We start from the raw sequence: 20,843 nt of genomic DNA on the forward strand, positions 1-20,843 counted from the left end.
CCAAAGCTCTAATATGAGGTGAACGGTACATTTTGAAAATGTAGTGTTTACATATTACAACAACCTATTATTGTGAAAAAGTGAGGAAAAATCAGTTTTTCATGATGTGGGCCATTAAAAACCTACCACGACCCACATTTCCATCAGCGAGTGAGCACACGTTACATGTACGTATTATGTAAATGCAGAGTTCTGGAGGGTGGAGGGAGCATCAGTGAGAAAAAGAAATGGGTAGGAAGACCAGAAACCCTGTCACAACATTCACCGAAACCAAACTCCTTTTCCTGAACCATACAGGAGCTCCTCTACCTCATTCACCTGTCTGTGTCTGCATAATGCCTCAGTGGAGACGTGCCCTGCCACACCTGAGTGGGCCAGTGCCGGCTCCCGCTTTTTAATCGGCCTTCATCAGTGTGCATTGCTGTCGCCTTTTCCACGGGTCAGCTCAGCCAAACGGCTACATCGGGCCACGATTAAAGTGACCGCCAAAGGCAGATCACAGTGCCATATTGTGCAATATTGTGTTACTTTTTGTTTATGAATAATGCATAGTAAAGGCAGGTGATCCGCCTGCAGGCAGGAAGACCCAGAGTCATCTTCCCCTGTCCCAAGAGGACATACCTCATTGATACATGACCATGTAGATGCTGCCACACACTGTAAGTAGTGGTGATGTTTTTGTACGTGCATGCTGTTGATGCTTTTGTGAGTGACCACGTCAGTGAGTTTGAAGCAGAGTGATGCTCACGGTCATATACATTTTAAAGATTCAGCAGTCTGTTTGCACAGAGAAGACAACACTATTGATATGTCAGATAGCTTAATGAAACAGCATTGTTTGAAGAGGCTGTATTGAAGGAGATGAGGATTAGGCTTGCAAAGTTGCTTTACCCAGATGGAGATATTTGGTTTAAACAAATACAGGTGTTCTGCCAGAGACTGGGTGTGGTTACTAGTGCTGGGAATGCGTGGGTGTGGATGCATTGGCTGCATATGTTTACAGATGTCCATCAAGCCAAGCGTCTAAATCAGTCTGTGGCTTCTTCTCATTGCTGGTTGGATTATTATATCCTGCACAGGTCAGTCAGTAATTGGTCTGAACTTTTCTGTGGTTGTGTTCAGCTGTTGTGGGGGTGATGTCGTCTTCTACTAAGTGCTGTTCATGCTGCGTAGTGCAGCCACTGCTGGGCTGCAAGGCATCTCAATATATAACAAGATATAAACACTCAGTATGGTGTATATATACACATTTCATGGCATGACAGTCAGTTTTAGCTAAGTGTACTCTAAGCATATATGTGTGTGTGTGTGTGTGTGTGTGTATATATATAATGTATGTGTGTATATATATATATATAATGTATGTGTGTATATATATATATATAATGTATGTGTGTATATATATATATATATAATGTATGTGTATATATATATATATATATATGTGTGTGTATATGTTTGTGTGTGTGTGTATTACTATGTATTATACTGTCAGAACTGTATATATTATACTGTCAGAACAAAACCTCGTATCTCCAAAGTGGTAACTTTACAGGAGAAGAGAAACACCTACTTTACTTTTAATGTAAGTCAATGGAACCAGACTTTTTTTGAAGTCATTTTGGGCCGTTTCCTTTGGTCCATTCATCGTGAAATTTACACACAATATAAAGGACAATGGGCACTTTCAAATTATGTCAAAATCTGTGTGTACATTACCACTGTCCAAAGGAAAACAAGTATCTCCAAAATGGTAACTTTACAGAAGAGAACAAAAACGCCCTTAACTTTTAATGTAAGTTAATATAGAGAGATTTCAGTCTAATTGATTTTGGGGCATTTCTATTGGTCCAATCATCATGAAATTTACACACAATGTAAAGGAAAACTGCCATGTTCAAATGACGTACAAAAATAAAAATCTCCAAAAATGGAGATACATGTTTTTCTTTGGACAGCAACGATATATATATGTGTGTGTGTGTGTGTGTGTGTGTGTGTGTGTGTGTGTGTGTGTACATATATATAAAGAAAAAAGTAACAAAAAACATTTCATTTGTATTTATTTTTAATTAATTAGTTGTCTTAAATGTGGTCTGTAAATTTGAAGAGCTGGAACAATAAAATCTCTTGTAGTCGTCTGACAAACTGAGGTACTGCTTATAAGCTAAGTTACCACTACTGAAAAAACACACTATGTTTAAGCCTATAAATTTCAGCTACAGTAAATAATAAGCAATAGCTAAATATGTAGGCTAGTTTACTGTTTAACAGGCGAGTTCACCAGGTCGGCTCTGTGTGAACAGGTTTATAGGATGAGTGAGTGACATTTTTTCATCTGGAAAATGAAATGTGTTTACAAAATGAGTTAAATTTCTAGCTGATTAGTCAGTTGTACGTAGTTAGCTAGCTGACGAATGTTCTGTAGCTTTTGAAGTAGCTGCTAAACCCTTCTAACAGAAGCTGATACAGCTTAGAATATTCCAGTGACTTCCTTTAGTCATGTAACATGATGAGATTCGGTGATGTTTATAGAAGTAATGTTAGCTCTTTCTGATAAATCACTGTAACGCTGCACACCCTGAGGGAGGAGTTTGGTCTGTCAGATCACCAGCATGGAGGGAAAGCTAACCTTTACTGACTTTTCTTCTACGTCAGTATAAACACCAGCATGTTTTCTTTTCGAAGGTGATGCTGTGCCTCCATTGAAAGCTAAGACTGGCTTTTGTTGCTTGCTTTACCAGTGTATGATGTAACACTAGCCTCATTGTGTAGCAAAGTAACATATTGTGTTGCACATTAGTGGTCTTGTCATCCCTAAAGCCGGCGATGTCCGTATCCCGAGGCCCATTAGAGAGGATGTCTCCTGGTATCCTCTACCTCGCTCCACTTTGCCTGCTAAGGTTAAACTGAAACTTCAACCCGCATAGCAGCCGTGATTAGCTGAGCTCAGGTCTCCTTTCTCTCGCTACCCATCACGGATCCTGTTTCCTCCAGCTCCTCGAGTTGCCTGCACTTTTGTTCTCTAAAAAGGGGGAAATAAGGAGACAGGTTCTTCTGCAGTGCAAAACCGTGAGGTTTGGCTTTGACCGCCTCAGAGCTTTGAGTGCTTTTATTGATTTATTTATTTACTTTTGATTCACGGTGCTCTCTGGAGATGTTTAAAGCTGGTGTCTGGAGATAAAGCAGGGAGAAATGGCTTCAGCCAGAAGCAGGTATGCCAGAATGTTTTGGTGGTGTTTGTGTTCTATTAGTAGACACTGGTAAGCTGGTAATTACAGTGCTGGTTTGGACTAGGCTTGCTGTGATGTAATGCAGATGTTGACTAACTGGTTTGTACTTAATACCAGCACATCATGCTTACATGATTACTCGTCTTACACCGTGGCTGACAGCAATGGAGCACCTCATACTTGAGCTTTAATCAGGCCTGAAATTTTGGTTAGAACTGAATACAGCTGTCCAAGCGACACAGAGCATCATGCTTTGAGTCTGAACTGACATGAATCTGACTAAATTCTGTCTGAACCAGACACGATCTGAACCGGCCCATCATCACCAGATTTCACCCAAAGAGTGCTGTAATAACACTTACTGTGTACTGTACTATAAAAAATATACTATAAAGAAATATACAACTAAAATATACTATAATTAAATAAAATATAATTATTAGCAGTCCAAAATGAAGTTTAAATCCTGCTTTAATAAATGTATTCATTAAACAATGATTTCAAGCAGCATCTGAAATGTTTTTTAACACCTGAATTCTGCTACATCACACTGACAAAAGCATGCTATAAACATGGCAAATGTAATTATGCTGTCATAAGTTGTCAAGTTGCAATTACCGCTGATACCAGTCGGTTTTTGCTAAATGGACCTTAGTTAGCTGTCAGGACATCAAACATTATGATATATGTCATGATGGTTACCAGTAATGGTAACATGACCCTGTTGTATTACTCTACGTAATCTGTCATGACAATTTTTGACAGTATGTGACTGTAACTTGTTTCTAAGTAGGAAAAAATGTTACCTTTACAGTCAGAGAAACTTTGCGTACTGTGATGTTCTCACACTGTGTGGTGCTCATATAACTTTCAACTGCTTTATCCCTAATCTTTACATAGGACATGTTACGTATAACATACTGGACATATTAAAATGCATAATTTTGGCTGCACTAAACTGTATTTTTCTGAATTGATGTGCTGTTTATTCCCTGTTCTTTCTAATGAGCATGGCCCTCATGTCAACAAGAAGAGTGGGTGGCTCCAGAAAGGCTCTCTAGGCATCGATGAAACCCCTAAAAACTAATCTCTGTTCATCATAATTACATATTTTGAAGTTATTTCCAAGGGAAAAATCCCATAATGCCTTGCTTATGTGTAACTCTACACCTTTGCCTTCGTTGAGTATGCGCAGATCTATGAATATGCAAATAGAAGTTTGGCTTAAGGGCTTTCTCTACATTCCATATGTACTTGAATTAGCTAACCTTTTGTTGCTAATGCTGTACTAGCAACTTATGTGGATGAACTTCATCATGACACACTTTCTTCGTGAACAGCCCCAAAGTCGTTTTTGGTCAGAATTATCATAATGAATATCGCCATCATCTAATTCAGCAAGCTTGTCTGACAAACGTTTGCCCTAACTTTGTTCAACATCATCCCAAAGTCATATAAAGCATCAGCATTTGACATGAATCATCACGTACCTTGTTAGGCTAACGTGGTCTAACGTTGTCTAGCACATTTGTAGATTTGTTTACGAGGCTGAAGTCCACTTTTTATTCCTCAGCTTCTTGTTCGAATTTTCCGTTCCACCTTAAACGGTGCAGCAGTTACATTCTGGTGTCTCAGAGCTTCTTGTTTAAATTTCACTGTAACTGCTTTACCATTAAAGGTAGAACGAGAAAGTTTGAACAAGAAGCTCATGAATAGGAAGCCGACTTCAGCTTTATAGATTTGTTGTACACAGTCAATGGATAAAACACAAGAAAAATAAACTTACAGTTGGCTTGTAATCGCTGTGTCCTCAGGATTAATGGATGGACCCACATGTAGCTTCATTCTAAGTTTAGTTGCAATCCTCATCTGTTTTTGAGTAAAATTCACACTACTCTGCAAACATGGCTGCAGCAAAGCCGAGTTTTCTCTGGAAGTTTGGCTGATACAGTCTGATTTTTTTTTTCAACTAAACTGCATCTGTTTTTCTCTGATTTTCAGACCCTTTAAGATCTCCTTTAACTTTGCATATGAAAGCAGAGCATTTTGAAAAAAATGTAAAACTTTGCTTGTAAATTACGACACGTAGTTAGCTACACCTGACTCTGATGCACCTTGTTCCACTGTTTCATTATGCTAATGATATGGAAAGCCCCACCCTGCCAGTGGATGGGACTGGCTCCTTGGCTTTGTGACGTGTGAAACCCTGGCTGTCTGAATCCACCTTTTTAAGACTGTCACTGGTGCACTTCAGTTTCAAAGTGGAAACACTCAGCCACTACTTATTTCGCTCATGATATGCCTTATGGCGTATAAAAGATGCCACATGGACATGCTAACAAGTTTAAAAACGTGATTTTCACTGAAGGGGGTCGTTTAAATCTGTTTTAAGATGAAAGTAAGAAGGAAGAATGAAGTAAGGACTAAATCGAGGGAGCCTTGACCTGACCTGAGCCCAAAACTTCATCCAAACACACCAACATCCGCATGTGTTGTCTCCAGTGTTGGTGCTGTCACAGTGTTTTGTCACCTATAGAGGCTCCATTTATTATTGAAGACGCCTGCATTTGACTCAGGTCCTTTACGTTAGACCGACAAGAGCTCCATTACCTAATGTGTGGCCTGTCGGTACGGGGGGCTAATTGTTCAGCATAAGTAATCACTGATAGTGCCCTGAATAATGGCCTCAATAATGCACTCTCCGATTAGAGTTTTCGACACTTCCTTATCTTGTTTGGCTGATTTATTCATGTTTTACTGTGGTTTAAAGCTGGAAAAACGCTGGCTGCTGGTAGGTTTTCTATACAGTGTGAACATGTTCAGCTTTACACAGCACCAGTTTCAGAAGAGTGAAAGTGGTCTTGGAAGTGGGATGAGATATGGTTAATGTTTTGATATCAATACCAGTACTGAGACCTTGATCTTGAGACTGATTCCTGAACTTTTTTCAATATGCTCTTTCATTACAAGCCAGAAGTGACTGTGACTGAAAGCCCCACAGAACCTAAATCTGTGTTTTCATTCTAAGTAGGTTAATCTTGCTTTTGTGGGCACATAGTGTACATGTACAAAGTGTGTCCAGTGAATAACTCCAGTATGCACTAAATAGCTGATGTATTTTGCCAGACTTTACCTCCTGTAAACTGGGTGGTCCCAATCTTGGGTAGCACCTACTTAACCAGGGTCCTCACTAGGACTGTCACAAGTAATCACAATTATTAGAGAAGACTGCAGTTATTTAAGCTGGCTGCATTTTCCATAGTCGTTAGATTTCAGTCATGTTATGCTGCAACAAACGAAACGTGAGTTGGGCTGTGCATTGGGATGAGACAAATAAATGTAAATAAAAGAAAGCAGTAAATGCATTAATGGAGATCACGGGGCTTATGATTAAGTTCTAACTTTAAATTTGATGCTTTAACTTTTTTAGAGGGCAGCACTGAGTAATGTTTGTATATTTGTATACACTATGTACCTAATTCTGATGTTTGTAGCATATATACTAGCTACAATTCGGCTACTTTAGGCATCAATTTTAATAGTTGCAAGCAGTGAACGAGAAAACAAATCATGAATCGCAATTATTAATCAACTAAAATTTCATGATTGTGACAGGCCTAGTCCTCACCAATCACATGGCTAATGTGGCCACTCCACCCACACAGCTTTAACAGATCTGTGCTCCCCTGTGGTGTATCTTGTGTTAGAATCAGAGAAACGCATAGAGACAAAGCTAACCACCAAGCAAAAGCTACTCTAGCAAGCTTAACTGAGCTACCAAGCTAGCTCATCTGCCTGCCAGTGGTCTGTCCGTCTGTTTGTTCAACTAGTCACACCAGCATTCCCTTGATGCACATCCAGGAGTGAAGTGAATAAGATGTTTAAGATGTTACCATATAAAAGTGGATTCTTTTAGTGAGTCATTAATACACTGAGAGTGTTGGACTGAGGGATGTCATTCATGCACGCTCATTAGAATATTAGCACCACCTCCGGACCGTTCTTATAGAGGTCTGATAAGCAATCTTTAAAGTGTTTTACTATATTTCTCTTATTATCTGCAAATCAGCAGTCTAGATTTTGAATTAATCATCCTTATCGATTCATGGATACTTAGGCCCAGTCCCGTTTCACACCTTGCCCCTAACATTTAGCCCTCCCCCTTTGTTTTACCTGTTCACGTCTAGGGGGAGGGTGTCCCAATTTTTGTTGAGTGGTAGGGTGAAGTTTTAGGGCTACATGGCCCTCCAAATAGGGATTTTTCAGAGGTACATTCCGAACAGATGGAATTATTAATTAAGATGGCTGCACAAGAGACCAAAGAAACCCACAAATGTGAGAATTTTCTCCATTAAAAATTACGATAACCCCTGTATTATCTTAGTTTAACGACATGTCAATGTATTATGGTTCCTTTCTTCATAACAAGCATGAAAAACACTAGTAGTACTGATGTCTCGGTAGCTAACTAGCTAAATTTCCCGTTCCACCTTAAATGGTGCAGCAGTTACATTCTGGCAGCTCAGACATCAGAACAGCTGCACCTTTTAAGGTGGAACGGAAAAATTAGAGCCAGAAGCTAACGAATATCTGACTTCAGCTTCATATCACCAAAGAATTAGGGGTGGGCAATAATAAATAATTGTGACCCCCCTCTTTGAAGGTGTATGATTCCCTAAATGTAACTAAAGCCCAGCAGTGAGGAGCTGAACTTTACCCTCCTCTGCTGTCACTGCAGACTGGCAGGGTCGCCTACAGAGCAGCGCTAGTAGCTGTTAATGAAGTAATGCTCTTTTTATTTGAGGGTCCCATTTCAGAGGGAAGGATTTCAACCACTACCCCTTGTAATTTCAAGGGGCAAGATGACAATTCAAAAAAAGGGGAAGGGGGAAAAATAAGAAATGGGATTGGGCCTAAGATTGACCAGTTAGGTCTTAAAATTCAATATTAAACATCACATCAAGTTTTTCCATAATGCGTGATTTTGGAGTAATTTGTTGAGTACCATAAGGGTTTGATGAGCTACACCGTCTTCTCTCCTTACGTTAGTGAAGGTGGCAGACCCCCCTTCTGCTGCTGTAATCTTAGTGGGGTTAACCAGCTTTGGTGAGCGTGTGAATGGGAGTCTAAATGGGGAAAGACTCATGCCGCAACCCTGGCTAATTCCTCTTAATCCTGCCATATCTGCTACTACTTAGCATCGCATCCAGTAGCCAGTGTGCAGGGTTGGATCGCAGCTGAGATTAGCATAAGCGCTAGTTAGCTCCACAGCCCTGCATGTCTGTTTCTCAGGCCCCAGTTCAGCAAAGCAAAAGCTATGAACTAATTCCTGCAAGAGTTCACCAGCCTTTGGAGAAAACAATGTAAGTTCGCTCTAAAATCAGCTCATGTTTGTGTGATTTATTGTAAAGAGCCAAAAAGAAATTGTTTTTGGATGGTTTTGTCGTAGCGGAGTAGCTGGACAGAGCATAGCCTGCTTGTTTGGTCCAAAATGGACTTTGAGAGACAGTTATGTAATGGAATAACACAACTTTTGCACAAACTATAACGGAAATGTTGCATTGCTGTTGGCTGTTGGCTGTGACCAGTGTGGATTTGCAACAAGTTTGCTGAGGCCTTAGGCAGACGTTGGTTGCATTCATGCTAATTTAACATTTTTAAATGGTTTTTATAATGTTTTAGTCATATTTATTGCAGGTTTTGGTTTCAGATTGCACTAAGGTAACAGTTGGCACTGGCTGTACAGTTAATACATGATACCGTATATCATTCTGTTTCTGACAACAGCAGATTGACACAGGTGATCTGCATGTATACAGTGGTAATGAATACAGCATGTGTTGTCTTACATGCCTTTGACAAGCTTGTGTGCAACGAGACAGACCAGTCAAGCAGGGCACAAATGAACACATTCTGTTTTTTACTAATTGTTTTAAGGGTATTTGGGCAAGCTTAATATTTTTATGCAATCCACCTTCACATGTCTGCTACTAATGAAAACATAAACCCAGATTAAGGGAATAGTTAATAAACAGTGACTAAAAAGTCTAGTAAATTGATGCAAACACAGTTATTTCAGTATATGAAATATGTTGAGATGAGCTTTTCGAATCAAATATGTAAAACAATATATAAATATGGGTAGAGGATGTGCTAAACGAGGCTAATTTATTTTTGACTACAAAGTAGAAGAGCAAATATCAGCACGATAAAACTGAGGTACGTTTTATTTACATGACTGACTGGTTGTAAGTTTTGATGAATTTCTGAAAATGTACCCGTTTTTAAATTAAGAGGATTGAACTAAATATTGAATTGAATTGAACTGAATTTAAATGAATGTAACTGAATTGAATTGAACTTTATTGATTCCTGAAGGGCAATTCATAACTAGGCATGTAAGCATTTATAAAAAATCAACAGACAACCATTTTATCAAAAACTGAGAACAAAAAAATAAGTCACAAACAAATAAACATTAACTTATCTCTGTTTCCGGAGGCTCATGCAGCTTCCGGTGTAGTCAGATGGTAGTTTTCTGATGTAGGGGTGCATGTACTTTATATGAGTGGTAAACAAACCATGGAGAATTATGGATAATGTGATATGGTTGTTGTAGTTTATTGTCTAGCTGGCATCAGTTGGCCTATTTGGCCTATTTTACTGGTGTTTTTGAACAAAGCAGAATTAAACATGGATTAATCCAGGGCTGGACAATAACAGTATTTATTGCAATTGTGATAAATTGCATGAAGATGTCACAATATGCTTTTCTGAGCCTATCGTGGACATCATCAGTAGTTAAAACCACGTTCCAACGGCATGGTTGATGACAAAGTGAGCATAATTAGTGCTGTTTCACTGGATTTATTGCAGCACAGTGTGTGAAATATCGAATACACATCACTTTTTATACATCATTTGTGCCATATCGCCCACCTCTGGATTAATTGTATGTGTTTTACTGTTATTGATTATATTTGTACAGTGTTTACGTTGATAGACCTCAGCCACAGTGAAAATATCGCTGAGGTCACAACTCGACCAGCTGTGCTGCATCGAATATTTTAATGTAACTTTAAAGTGTGTTCATGTTGTGTTTCCTGTTGGGAAGCTAATTTTTCCCACTTGAAAGCTTGGGTTGGTTCTGCTTCTACCCTGCTGTGTGGAGCCTGTACTTTAGCCTAGGCCAGTTCTAGCTGTGAGTTTTACAAGCTTCAAACATTTATAAAAAAAGATTTAATTCTATGATACCAAAACTGTTTTTAGGGTGAATTTTTTTACTTAAGGGTAAAAAAAAAAAAATCTGTCTGATTTTCATCAGAATTTGAACATGAGGTTACTAGGGAAAATGAGAAGATGACCAAAAGGAAATATCAATATTACATTTTACACCACCTTAGGTTGTGGCCCACTCTCCCACACTAGTAAAACATTTCACCACAGACATATAAAGTGAAAGTAACCATTGTTCTAAATGGATTACTATGTGTTACTGCAGTATGGGGCTTCGTAAGGGGCGGAGTTGCAGAATGGAGAGAAGATCTTGACCTACTTTAACCACAGGAGCTGGACAAGTCTGCATGAGTGGACTTTCTCCCTCAGGAGAGAAAAGAAATGTTCATATATGCTCCCTATGGAGAGAATCGCCTGTTCCTGTATTCGTACCAATGACCTTTTCATGAAATTAGCACTTATGCTACCAACCGCTCTCTGCTGCTTCTCTAGGGCCTGAGCAAATGTTATGGCGGCCCATTAGCAATCCCACACTCATTCATGCAGGATCTGTGAATGCCACATCATCTGCTGTTCATGTTGCCTTTATGCTTTGAATAGTCTGATGCCGCGAGCCAGAAACAAAGGAGAGGTGAAAATACACCAGCAGCACTCATAAAAAAGAAAAAAGCTGTTTGAGTTACTGAGGCCCCTTTACAGTCAGATTATAGAGGTCTGCACCTCTATAATCCACCACAACACGAGCGCTTGCTGAGGACTTAAACCACAGGGGGTTGGAGGTGGGGGCTGTGCTGCTAACCGCAGGCTAGTTTACAGAATATACAGCTAACATTGCATACGATTGTCTCACTGTATGGAGAGTTGTTAGGCATACAGCATCTGTTCAGCATAAAGAAAGTTTGAACAGCAAGGCTTGGACATTGGCAGCTGTTTGTTTGTTACTCTTCCATTAGAACCCGTAGTTTCCCATAGAACATCTTTAGTTCCCCTTTACAAAACCATCAAATGCATTTAGAACCAGCCATTGGTCACTTGTTAAACCATTAGGATCCTTTACATTTTAATATCAACCCAATAAAAAGCCAAAAAACATTGCAAAATCATCAGGAACCTAAAAAAACACTTAATGGTGTCTGTGGGTTTTTCAGCAGGGTACATATGAACGACTAACACACTGCAGGCGTTTTATTTATTTGTTAATGACTTGTTATTCGAGAAAAACAAGGTGATTCAAAAAGATTCGCCCGATTTCAAGATGATTTCACTTGTAAATCATTACAGAACAGTGCAGTAAACTGTAAGTGGTTTAATTGAGAAAAAAGTTTATGTAATTTTACAAGGTCTCAGTATGAACCTCCTCCAGCTGTATGGACAACATCAACGCCATAGTCAAACTCATCCCATACTCGATTGAGCATGTCGGGTGTCGCTGCACTCACGGCTCTTTCAGTGCGATTTCGGACATCATCCAGTGTTGTGGAAGCAACAACGAACGCTCTGAGCTGCTGGAGGTTCACTGCCGACTAGAATCACGTTGCACAGTTATGACGGATTCACTCTTATTGAAGTGGAGAACGCAGAACGCTTTCTGCTCAGGGGTCTTATCTCCTCTCAGACTGAAGGGAGCCATCTTCCACTGACGGTCAGAAACTCTACGACCCCCTCTTTCAATTGGATTGTGATTGGTTCCTAGGCGCCTCACAGTTGTAAAAATATATCACTTTGAAATCAGATGAATCTTTTTTGAATCACTCAGTACTATGAACTTATGGACTAATATTAAGTAAGTTATATAGTTACGAGAGTGAAGAATTGAAATGTTGACCTTTTAAAGGCACTTTTCTACTGCATGGTACCGCCTCGACTCGACTAGACACTACTTGCCTTTTTTGGTTTTCTGTTAGGTGAAAGTAGGTACCTGGTATCCGTTACTTTTTCGGTACCATCCCCATCGAGGTTCCAAGCGAGCTGAGCCAATACCAAAAGGTGCCGTAGAAACGCTACAGACCACTGATTGGTCGGAGAGAATCGCTAAACATACATGCTAATGTAAGCTACCAGGCTAGCATAGCAGTCTTTTGTTTGGCCGCCATCAGGCTTTTCAAAATTCATCTCCTTCACTTCATGGCGGTTTCATTTGGCATCACTATGACAACCAGCTATGTTGAGAGGGTTCTATATCTGCAGTGGCAAACAAAGTAGCTGGTAGTAAAAGCGAGTCAAGTCAAATCGAGTCTTGTCGTACCATGCAGTGGAAAAGCAGCTAACAAATCTACAGTCTAAGAAAAGAGCGTCTTGTTTTTTGGTATTAACCAGGTTAAAAACAGCACGCTTTGTCAGTGTTTCTTAAAGATAAATTCCGTTGTCAAATTTAGTCAAAATTCAGTAACGACATTCTATTAGATTAAGTAATTATTTAGAAAAGAACTGTGTAGAAGTGCAACTGTTAGTAAGTTCTCAGTAAATTTGATTGCAAAGTCTGCATTTATGCTATTTTCTGATTTCTTGCATCACTTTTGTTCTCCAGAGTTTAGTGGACACCCAAAATATTCCTCCAGTGCTGCACCAATTCACAGCAAGGCCTGTCGTTATTGCAGAAATCCTCATCTATAAATGCATCCAAATAAAGAACTGCCAGTTGAACGTCGCTGGTCGCTGTTGCGAGCTCTATTTAACTGGTTTATACTTTATATTCTCCATAACTGAACTATGTTCTGCACTTACTAGACCAGGTCAGCTAACAGGCTAGTTCAGTACTACTGAGAAACAGGCTTCAAATTCAGATATTTCCAAAAGAGTCACTGTAAAACTGCGTATAGGATACAGAATTTGTTACTTGTATGCTTGTTACGAGCTTCATCTGCCAGTGTTTAAGCTAGAATTGGCATTAAATGTGGTTGTACAGCACCGCTAGCTTGGCACTAACAACACTATCAATTCTAATGGGGATAGCAGTGGAAATTAGCATTACGCTAGTGGCTAATCAGACAATGCAACGCTGCTGATAAAATGAATTACAAGGTTTCTGCATTAAACAGTGCTATGTCATGACATACAACTGGCAGATCTTCATGATTTTACAATGGTAAACAGCAAACTGGAGTTCGTGAAGTGACTGGAATATCCCGCTTATTTAAGTCCTGTCAGATCCATGATTTTCCATTATCAGCTGCACTTCTGAAATTGGCGCTCCACGGCCTCCAGCACGCACAGTACAGGCTGGTGCATGCTGAAATCTGCTTCATCTCCACAAGTAATTCAATTTTGCTGTCTGTGAAACTGCAAAATGAGTGTGAAATAAATGTAATAGTAATAATAAAAAAATGTAGAAGCAATTTTCTAGGTTTTTGGCACCTCCTGAGTTATGAATTTTAAATATTACTTGTACGTCATACTGCACTGTACATAAGCCACACCCCCCACAGCTTTTGAAAATGTATCATTCAGATATTTGCTTGGTCGCCGCATGATGGGGAAGACCTTTTCATAACCATCTTTCACATCATTGCCTGTTGGATTTTCTGTTTCGCGGATGACTTAATCAGCAGACTGACCGATCAGGGCTGTGCTTTCAGGGTTACAAACAGAAAATAACACAGCTTGTCCTACATACAGTAGACCTTTTTTCACATTTAACACCGAATATCACATAAAATCCACATTAATTTGTGTACATTCATATCCTGCCTGTCAAGCTGTTTGGGCGCTCTCATCTCTCTGTTTATGTCTGTCCAGTTTGTCTTTTACCCTCGCTACTTATTTCTTTATTCACTTGGGTGGGCATGGTTTTGGAGGGGGGCAGTGCTTACGGGTGGGCAAGGTACAGAGCGTCACCACTACTGTATGAGATCCACACTGTAAACTATGAATTTAAAGACAATAACAGCAAAATAAAGTGTTACTGGCTGGTCTGGCCAACGCTGATTGGCCTGGGATTAAAAAAAAAAAAGTGAAACCCTCTTGCGGCGCCTTTTTTGAAAGTTTTGAGCATAGTAAATCTGGTGGCTTCCCTCTCTTGTATGTCAGCAGAAAGCCCTCCCCAACCTTTGTGTGCTTTGGTCATAAAATGCTGCTTAAATCCCTACCTCATTTTTCAAATATGTCCTATGTGACTGTGACTTGCTAGAAAAAAATGACCACCATCCCTCATGAAGGAGGTCTCGTTCCACAGTGGTGGTTCTTTTAATCCTGACTGTATAGAATCGCCCCGAAATCAAGGTTAGAGGAGGGAAAACTTGAAACTGGAGGTCATTTTGGACTCGAGAACCATTCCAGTAGGAGCTGGAATTTAACACGGCTCTATGACCAGATTCGATTTTCTAGTGTTGACCATAAAAACCATGGGAAGCTGACGTCACATCGGTGTAAATGGGTCAACTGTTGAGAATACAAAGAAGGTCACCTGAGCTTGCATTTTTGGTCCGTTCACTGTTATGTAGCCGCTTCTTGTTGGTAACTTCAGCTTTTTTGTCATCAGATGACCTTGGTTTCACTAACAGTTGGACATATTCATAGAATAACTGATCTGAAATTGAAATGACTGACATTTTTGTCTCTGACACTTGTTACTGCCGTCTTAGTAGAGTTTATCAAATTTGTGAAAGTGCCACATAAAATAAAACTACCTGTCTGACTGTGTATAATTGTAATGACGCCTGTGTGGGTAGTTATTTAGGAATGCACTGATATGAGAAGTGGGCTGATGCTGATTCATAAACATTTATAAAATGTAGAAATTGGGACTAAGTCTACCTTGGATTAGCAGCAAAATAAATAAAATGCAGACGTTTTAGTGCAGTAGTCCTGTGGCACCTAAACGTTCTGCCTTTCCGTAGTACAATAAATACATTGTCAAATATCTGCTTGAAATCAGTCAAATCTAGATATCTGTCCAATGTTGATAAAATTATTAAAAGCAATCATCTGCTGAGACTGTTTTGGGGCATCTCTAGTGTTTTTGCACAATTTTGAATGTTTACTGTTTTTAAAGTCATTCTAAGTCATTTCATTTTAGCCCATCCCCATACCTGCATGGTGTGACAGCCTCTTTAGTGCAATGAAAACATGCAAATTAAATCCCAGTCTAAACCATATCTGATATCCAAACCCACTAACCTGTTGCTTACGGAAAGCAGTGCTCACAGTGTTTGTAACAGAGCTGAAGAGTGAACTCCGAGACAGTTAATGACTTCTCTTCTTCTCCCCCAGGAGATCTCTCAGGAAGATGTTTCCACAATCAGGGAAATCCATCGTCTTTGACAGCTTTCCGGATCCATCCGACACCTGGGAGATCATCGAGACCATCGGAAAAGGGACTTACGGCAAAGTCTACAAAGTGCTAAATAAGGTCAATGGCAGCAAAGCAGCCGTCAAAATATTGGATCCAATTCATGTGAGTAATGTTCTAATTATTAAAAATATGATACATGCTGACCATGATGTGTTTTATGTATGGGGACAGTCATGTGCTGGAGGTTAGGGAACCAGCCCTGGGACCGGAAGGTCGCTGGTTCGATCCCCTCAGCCGACAGTACGTGACTGAAGTGCCCTTGAGCAAGACACCTAACCCCCAGCTGCTCCCCGGGCACTGTGGATAGGGCTGCCCACCACTCCCGGGCAAGTGTGCTCACTGCCCCCTAGTGTGTGTGTTCACTAGTGTGCATGTATGTGGGTGTTTCGCTGCACGGATGGGTTAAATGCAGAGGTCTAATTCCTCTGTGTGCAAACACAGTTGGCCAATGGTTCTGAATTCTAATTCTTCTAATCTCTCTGAGATGCATCACATTACATCAGACCTGCTGTAGTTGTTGTCCCTCTTCCAGTGTGGACCGTGGAGCGCACAATATTACCATCCAATACAGATAATGCTTCCTTGAACTTGAATAACATTAAATAATTGGCCTTATACCTGCATAGATTTGAATAAATCAGTTTCCAGCCCTTCGTTTTTTGTTTCACTATTCGTCTAGTTGCTATCGGTTGGACACACAGCATTTATTCTGCTCCCACAGTTCTGTGATAGCTTGTCCTTGTTTGTAGACGGTGGCCTGATTTAGTTCAATTCAGATCAGTGCAGATTTAAACTAACCAGTTATAAAGAAGCAGAAGCCAAGAAAAATTTCCTGTTGTACAAATTGTGATATAGGCAGATCCAGCAGGCCTAACGAGTTATATTAAAGGGGAATTCCACTGATCTTTCAAAATTTCTGCATACTTCAGTGGCTGAGATGTAAACAGTCATTCAGAGTGGTTTGGTGTGAAATGGTTAATTGTAGAGAAACTACATAATTTCTTTACAGTGGTGGTGATAGGAACCAGGAGTCACAATGTATAAAACACAAATATAGCCATTTTATTTACTATCCAAAACCACCAGTGAACCTACACGAGTCTTCTGAGTTTCATATGGAATGCTGATGATGGTAAAATAGTGGTAAACCTAAAAAACATAGACTATTTTGTCTTACAACACCCTGCATGTATCTCTCCGCCATGTATGGATTCTAAAAAATATGTTTCAGGCATGAGGCAGCATATTCATAACCATTTTGTTAAAAAAATTAATAAATAAATAAAACTTTCTGTGAGGGAGCTTTTAGAGACATTAAGGCCCAGTCCCATTTCACCCCTCGCCCCTACCACTTAGCCTTTAGCCCTCTGTTTTGCACGTTCACGTCTAGGTTAGGGTGTCCCAATTTTGTTGAGATAGAGGTGTAGGGTGAAGTGTTAGGGCTACATGACCCTCCAAACTGAGGTTTTTCAGAGACTCCAAACAGTGTTATTAGAAAAAAAAGAAAAACCAGCAAGACAGCTGCACAAGCGACCGAAGAAACCCACAAATGTGAGAATTTTCTCTGTTAAAAAATTACTATAACTACTGTATTATCTCAGTTTAATGTCATTTCAATGTATTATGGTCGTTTTCTTCATAACATGCATAAAAAATCATTAATAGTATGCTAATGTCTCGGTAGCTAGCTAGCGAACTTTCTCATTCCACCTTAAATAGTCCAGCAGTTCTGATGCCAGAAGCGCCAGAATGTAACTGCTGCACCATTTAAGGTGGAACGGGAAAATTCGAACAAGAAGCTGGTGAATATCTGACTTCAGCTTCATATCACCAAAGAATTAACTAAATGTAACTAAAGCCCAGCAGTGAGGAGCTGAACTTTACCCTCCTCTGCTATCACTGAAGACTGGCCGGATAGCCTGAAGAGCAGCGCTAGTAGCTGTTAATGAAGCAATGTTTTAATTTGAGTGTCCCATTTCATTGGCCAATATTTCAACCACTACCCCTTATAACTCAGTCCAAGGGGTTAGGGTGACGCTCGAAAACAAGGGGTAGGGGTAAGAAGAAGAAATGGGATTGGGCCTAATTGCTTCAGACGTCTGGTTCTTATCACCACCACTGTGGACAACTCTGACTGCTAAGTTTCTTTAAAACTGAGCATTTCACGTCAAACCACTCGGAATAATTTCCCTTTAAGCATCTCTATTTTCATGCAACAGGATGAATATCACAATAAATGGATAGTGAGAATGTATGTTAGGTTAGATTTGGGTTATATACAGTGTAATGGGGTGAGTAGACCGTGGTTCAGCAATCCTCGCCCCTGTGCTACCTCCCTCAAGGCTCCAGAGATCACTGAATTACACTGGATACAAATTTATGACACAGTGAGTAAATCAAGGTCAGCCTCTCATATACCCAGAGCTCCCCCATGTCCTGTATTTCTTTTGGGGCGGTTTTTAAGGGTCACACAGGTATGACCGTCAGTTCACATTAACGTGTTTTCGCAGGTCTCCGTCTCTGCCATGGGTGTTTATGTCCTGCAGTCTGTTTATACCCTCTCATGTCCTGAACACTTACCTGAAGCCATCATATAAACTTGCCTAACACTGTCATTTGTCAGATTAGGAACAGCACACCTGTATCTGAAAGACATGCTGTAGGCTTTCTCTCTTTCTACCTGATTTCTCTCTCTCTTTTTTCCTTCCTTCCATTTCTCTCTCTCTCTCTGCCATATTTTTATAGTTGGCCAAATATAACCCCTTCACAGCACAAAGCCCAATCTGTTTAATCATGTTGAGATGGCTCTGGGGGAAAGATGCCATTTGTATTCATTAAGTATAGTCTTACCCTCCTTTTCAAGGTCCTGGGTCTGAAAGGTCTGAGTGCGTCAGTGTCCAATAGCTGCCATTGTGCTCAAAATTACTCATTCAGATTTCAGAAAGCCAGACTAAATTAAATGTACCGCGATGGCCGCGACGTCTTTGTGTCCTAGTTATGCATAAGTGTTTATTTCCGTTGAGGTTCAAACAAATATACTCAAGCAACTTCGTTCTCAGTTGTGAAACCACAGAACACTTATCATTCAAACCCACAGTGAACAGCAGGATGCTCCTTGGCTGAAATGATTGGCTTGTTTTTACTCCTCACAGCATGCACTTTGTTAACCGTACTGCCCAAATAGCTGTAAATAAAATCCAAGTTAAGTCACTCTTTGCGTAGAGGTGTTTGACTGATGCAGAGCTGTGACAAAATATGGCCACTTGTGTGGGCTTTGTTGCTATGGTGGCATATTTGATATTTGAAATAAGTGCTCTACACCAATCAGGCATAACATTATGACCACCTCCTTGTTTCCACGCTCCTTTTCCATTTTATCAGCTCCACTTACTATATAGGTGCACTTTGTAGTTCTACAGTTACAGACTGTAGTCCATCTGTTTCTCTGCGTACTTTGTTAGCCCCCTTTTACCCTGTTCTTCAGTGGTCAGGACCCCCATGGACCCTCACAGAGCAGGTACTATTTGGGTGGTGGATCATTCTCAGCACTGCAGTAACACTGATGTGGTGGTGGTGGTGGTATTAGTGTGTGTTGTGCTGGTCTGAGTGGATCAGACACAGCAGTGCTGCTGGAGTTTTTAAACACTGTGTCCACTCACTGTCCACTCTATTAGACACTCCTACCTTGTCAGTCCACCTTGTAGATGTAAAGTCAGAGACGATAGCTCATCTGCTGCTGCACAGTTTATGTTGGTCATCCTCTAGTCCTTCATCAGTGGTCACAGGACGCTGTTGGCTGGATATTTTTGGTTGGTGGACTATTCTCAGTCCAGCAGTGACACTGAGGTGTTTAAAAACTCCAGCAGCACTGCTGTGTCTGATCCACTCAGACCAGCGCAACACACACTAACACACCACCACCACGTCAGTGTTACTGCAGTGCTGAGAATGATCCACCACCCAAACTGTACCTGCTTTGTGAGGGTCCATGGGGGTCCTGACCACTGAAGAACAGGGTAAAAGGGGGCTAACAAAGTATGCAGAGAAACAGATGGACTACAGTCTGTAACTGTAGAACTACAAAGTGCACCTATATAGTAAGTGGAGCTGATAAAATGGACAATGAGAGTAGAAACAAGGATAATAATGTTATGGCTGATTGGAGTATATGTATGAAAGTCTGTAGACACCTACTTCTCCAGCATTTCTTCTGAAATGAAGGGTATTAATAGGGGGTTTGTCCCCCATTGCTGCAGTAACAGCCTCTACTCTTCTGGGAAGGCTTTACACTAAAGATGTTGGAACATTGCTGTGAGGATTTGATTGCATTCAGCCACAAGAGCATTAGTGAGGTCAGGTACTGATATTGGATGATCAGTTCTGGACACTCCAACTCATCCCTAAGGTACTGGAGCTCCATAACTCCAGAGAACACAGTTCCACTGCTCAACAGCCCAATGCTGGGGAGCTTAATACCCCTCTAGCTGACACTTTGCATTGGGCATGTTGACAGTAGGCTCATGTGCAGCTGCTCCAGATCATCCCTGTCTGTTAGTAATGCTTTTCTCTAGAAATTATAAAAGCACCTTGAATTAGCTGAATTCACTATATAGAAAGGGTGTCTGGACACTTTTGGATGCATGACGTATTTTGGATTTGTATTTTATTAATTTGTAATAAATTCAAACCTGTATCTGTGTATTTAAATCTGCTGGCTTGCTGTAAGTGACATGCTTCATCAGATCAATACTCAGGAAAGGCCCATATTCTACATTTTTCTTGTACTGAATTTTTTTCCCCTGAAGACATTTTATGACATCTGTGTGGTTATATGCACCAAAACAGTCATTAATTATTTATCTATGACCATTTTCCAACATCTCTTTATCACCTAGAATTAAGGATGCTCTGTTTGTTAATATGCCATTAAGACTGATATGCAAATGACCTCTGTTCCGATTAACTGACCTGTATTCTGCCTCGCTTAAAAAGCAGTCCAGGCTGAACAACTCCTCATAACATCAACATGAATAGGCAGAGCTAAACTGCTGTAGGCTGAGTAGCTGGATTATGTAAATGTGTTG

General features: G+C 40.3%; 1 protein-coding gene across 1 annotated transcript in view; it reads left to right on the forward strand.

The window, feature by feature from the left end:
• The window catches only part of myo3a (myosin IIIA), a 181,939-nt gene that overhangs the window by 37,321 nt on the left and 123,775 nt on the right, over positions 1-20,843 (forward strand). The window contains exon 4 of the mRNA XM_036581866.1: positions 15,678-15,861. Within this exon, the coding sequence (XP_036437759.1) occupies positions 15,694-15,861 (168 nt within the window). The 5' untranslated portion in view covers positions 15,678-15,693. The remainder of the gene's footprint in view (positions 1-15,677; positions 15,862-20,843) is intronic.

The sequence above is a fragment of the Colossoma macropomum genome, unplaced genomic scaffold (assembly GCF_904425465.1).
Source record: "Colossoma macropomum unplaced genomic scaffold, Colossoma_macropomum, whole genome shotgun sequence".
Taxonomy (NCBI): Eukaryota; Metazoa; Chordata; class Actinopteri; order Characiformes; family Serrasalmidae; genus Colossoma; species Colossoma macropomum.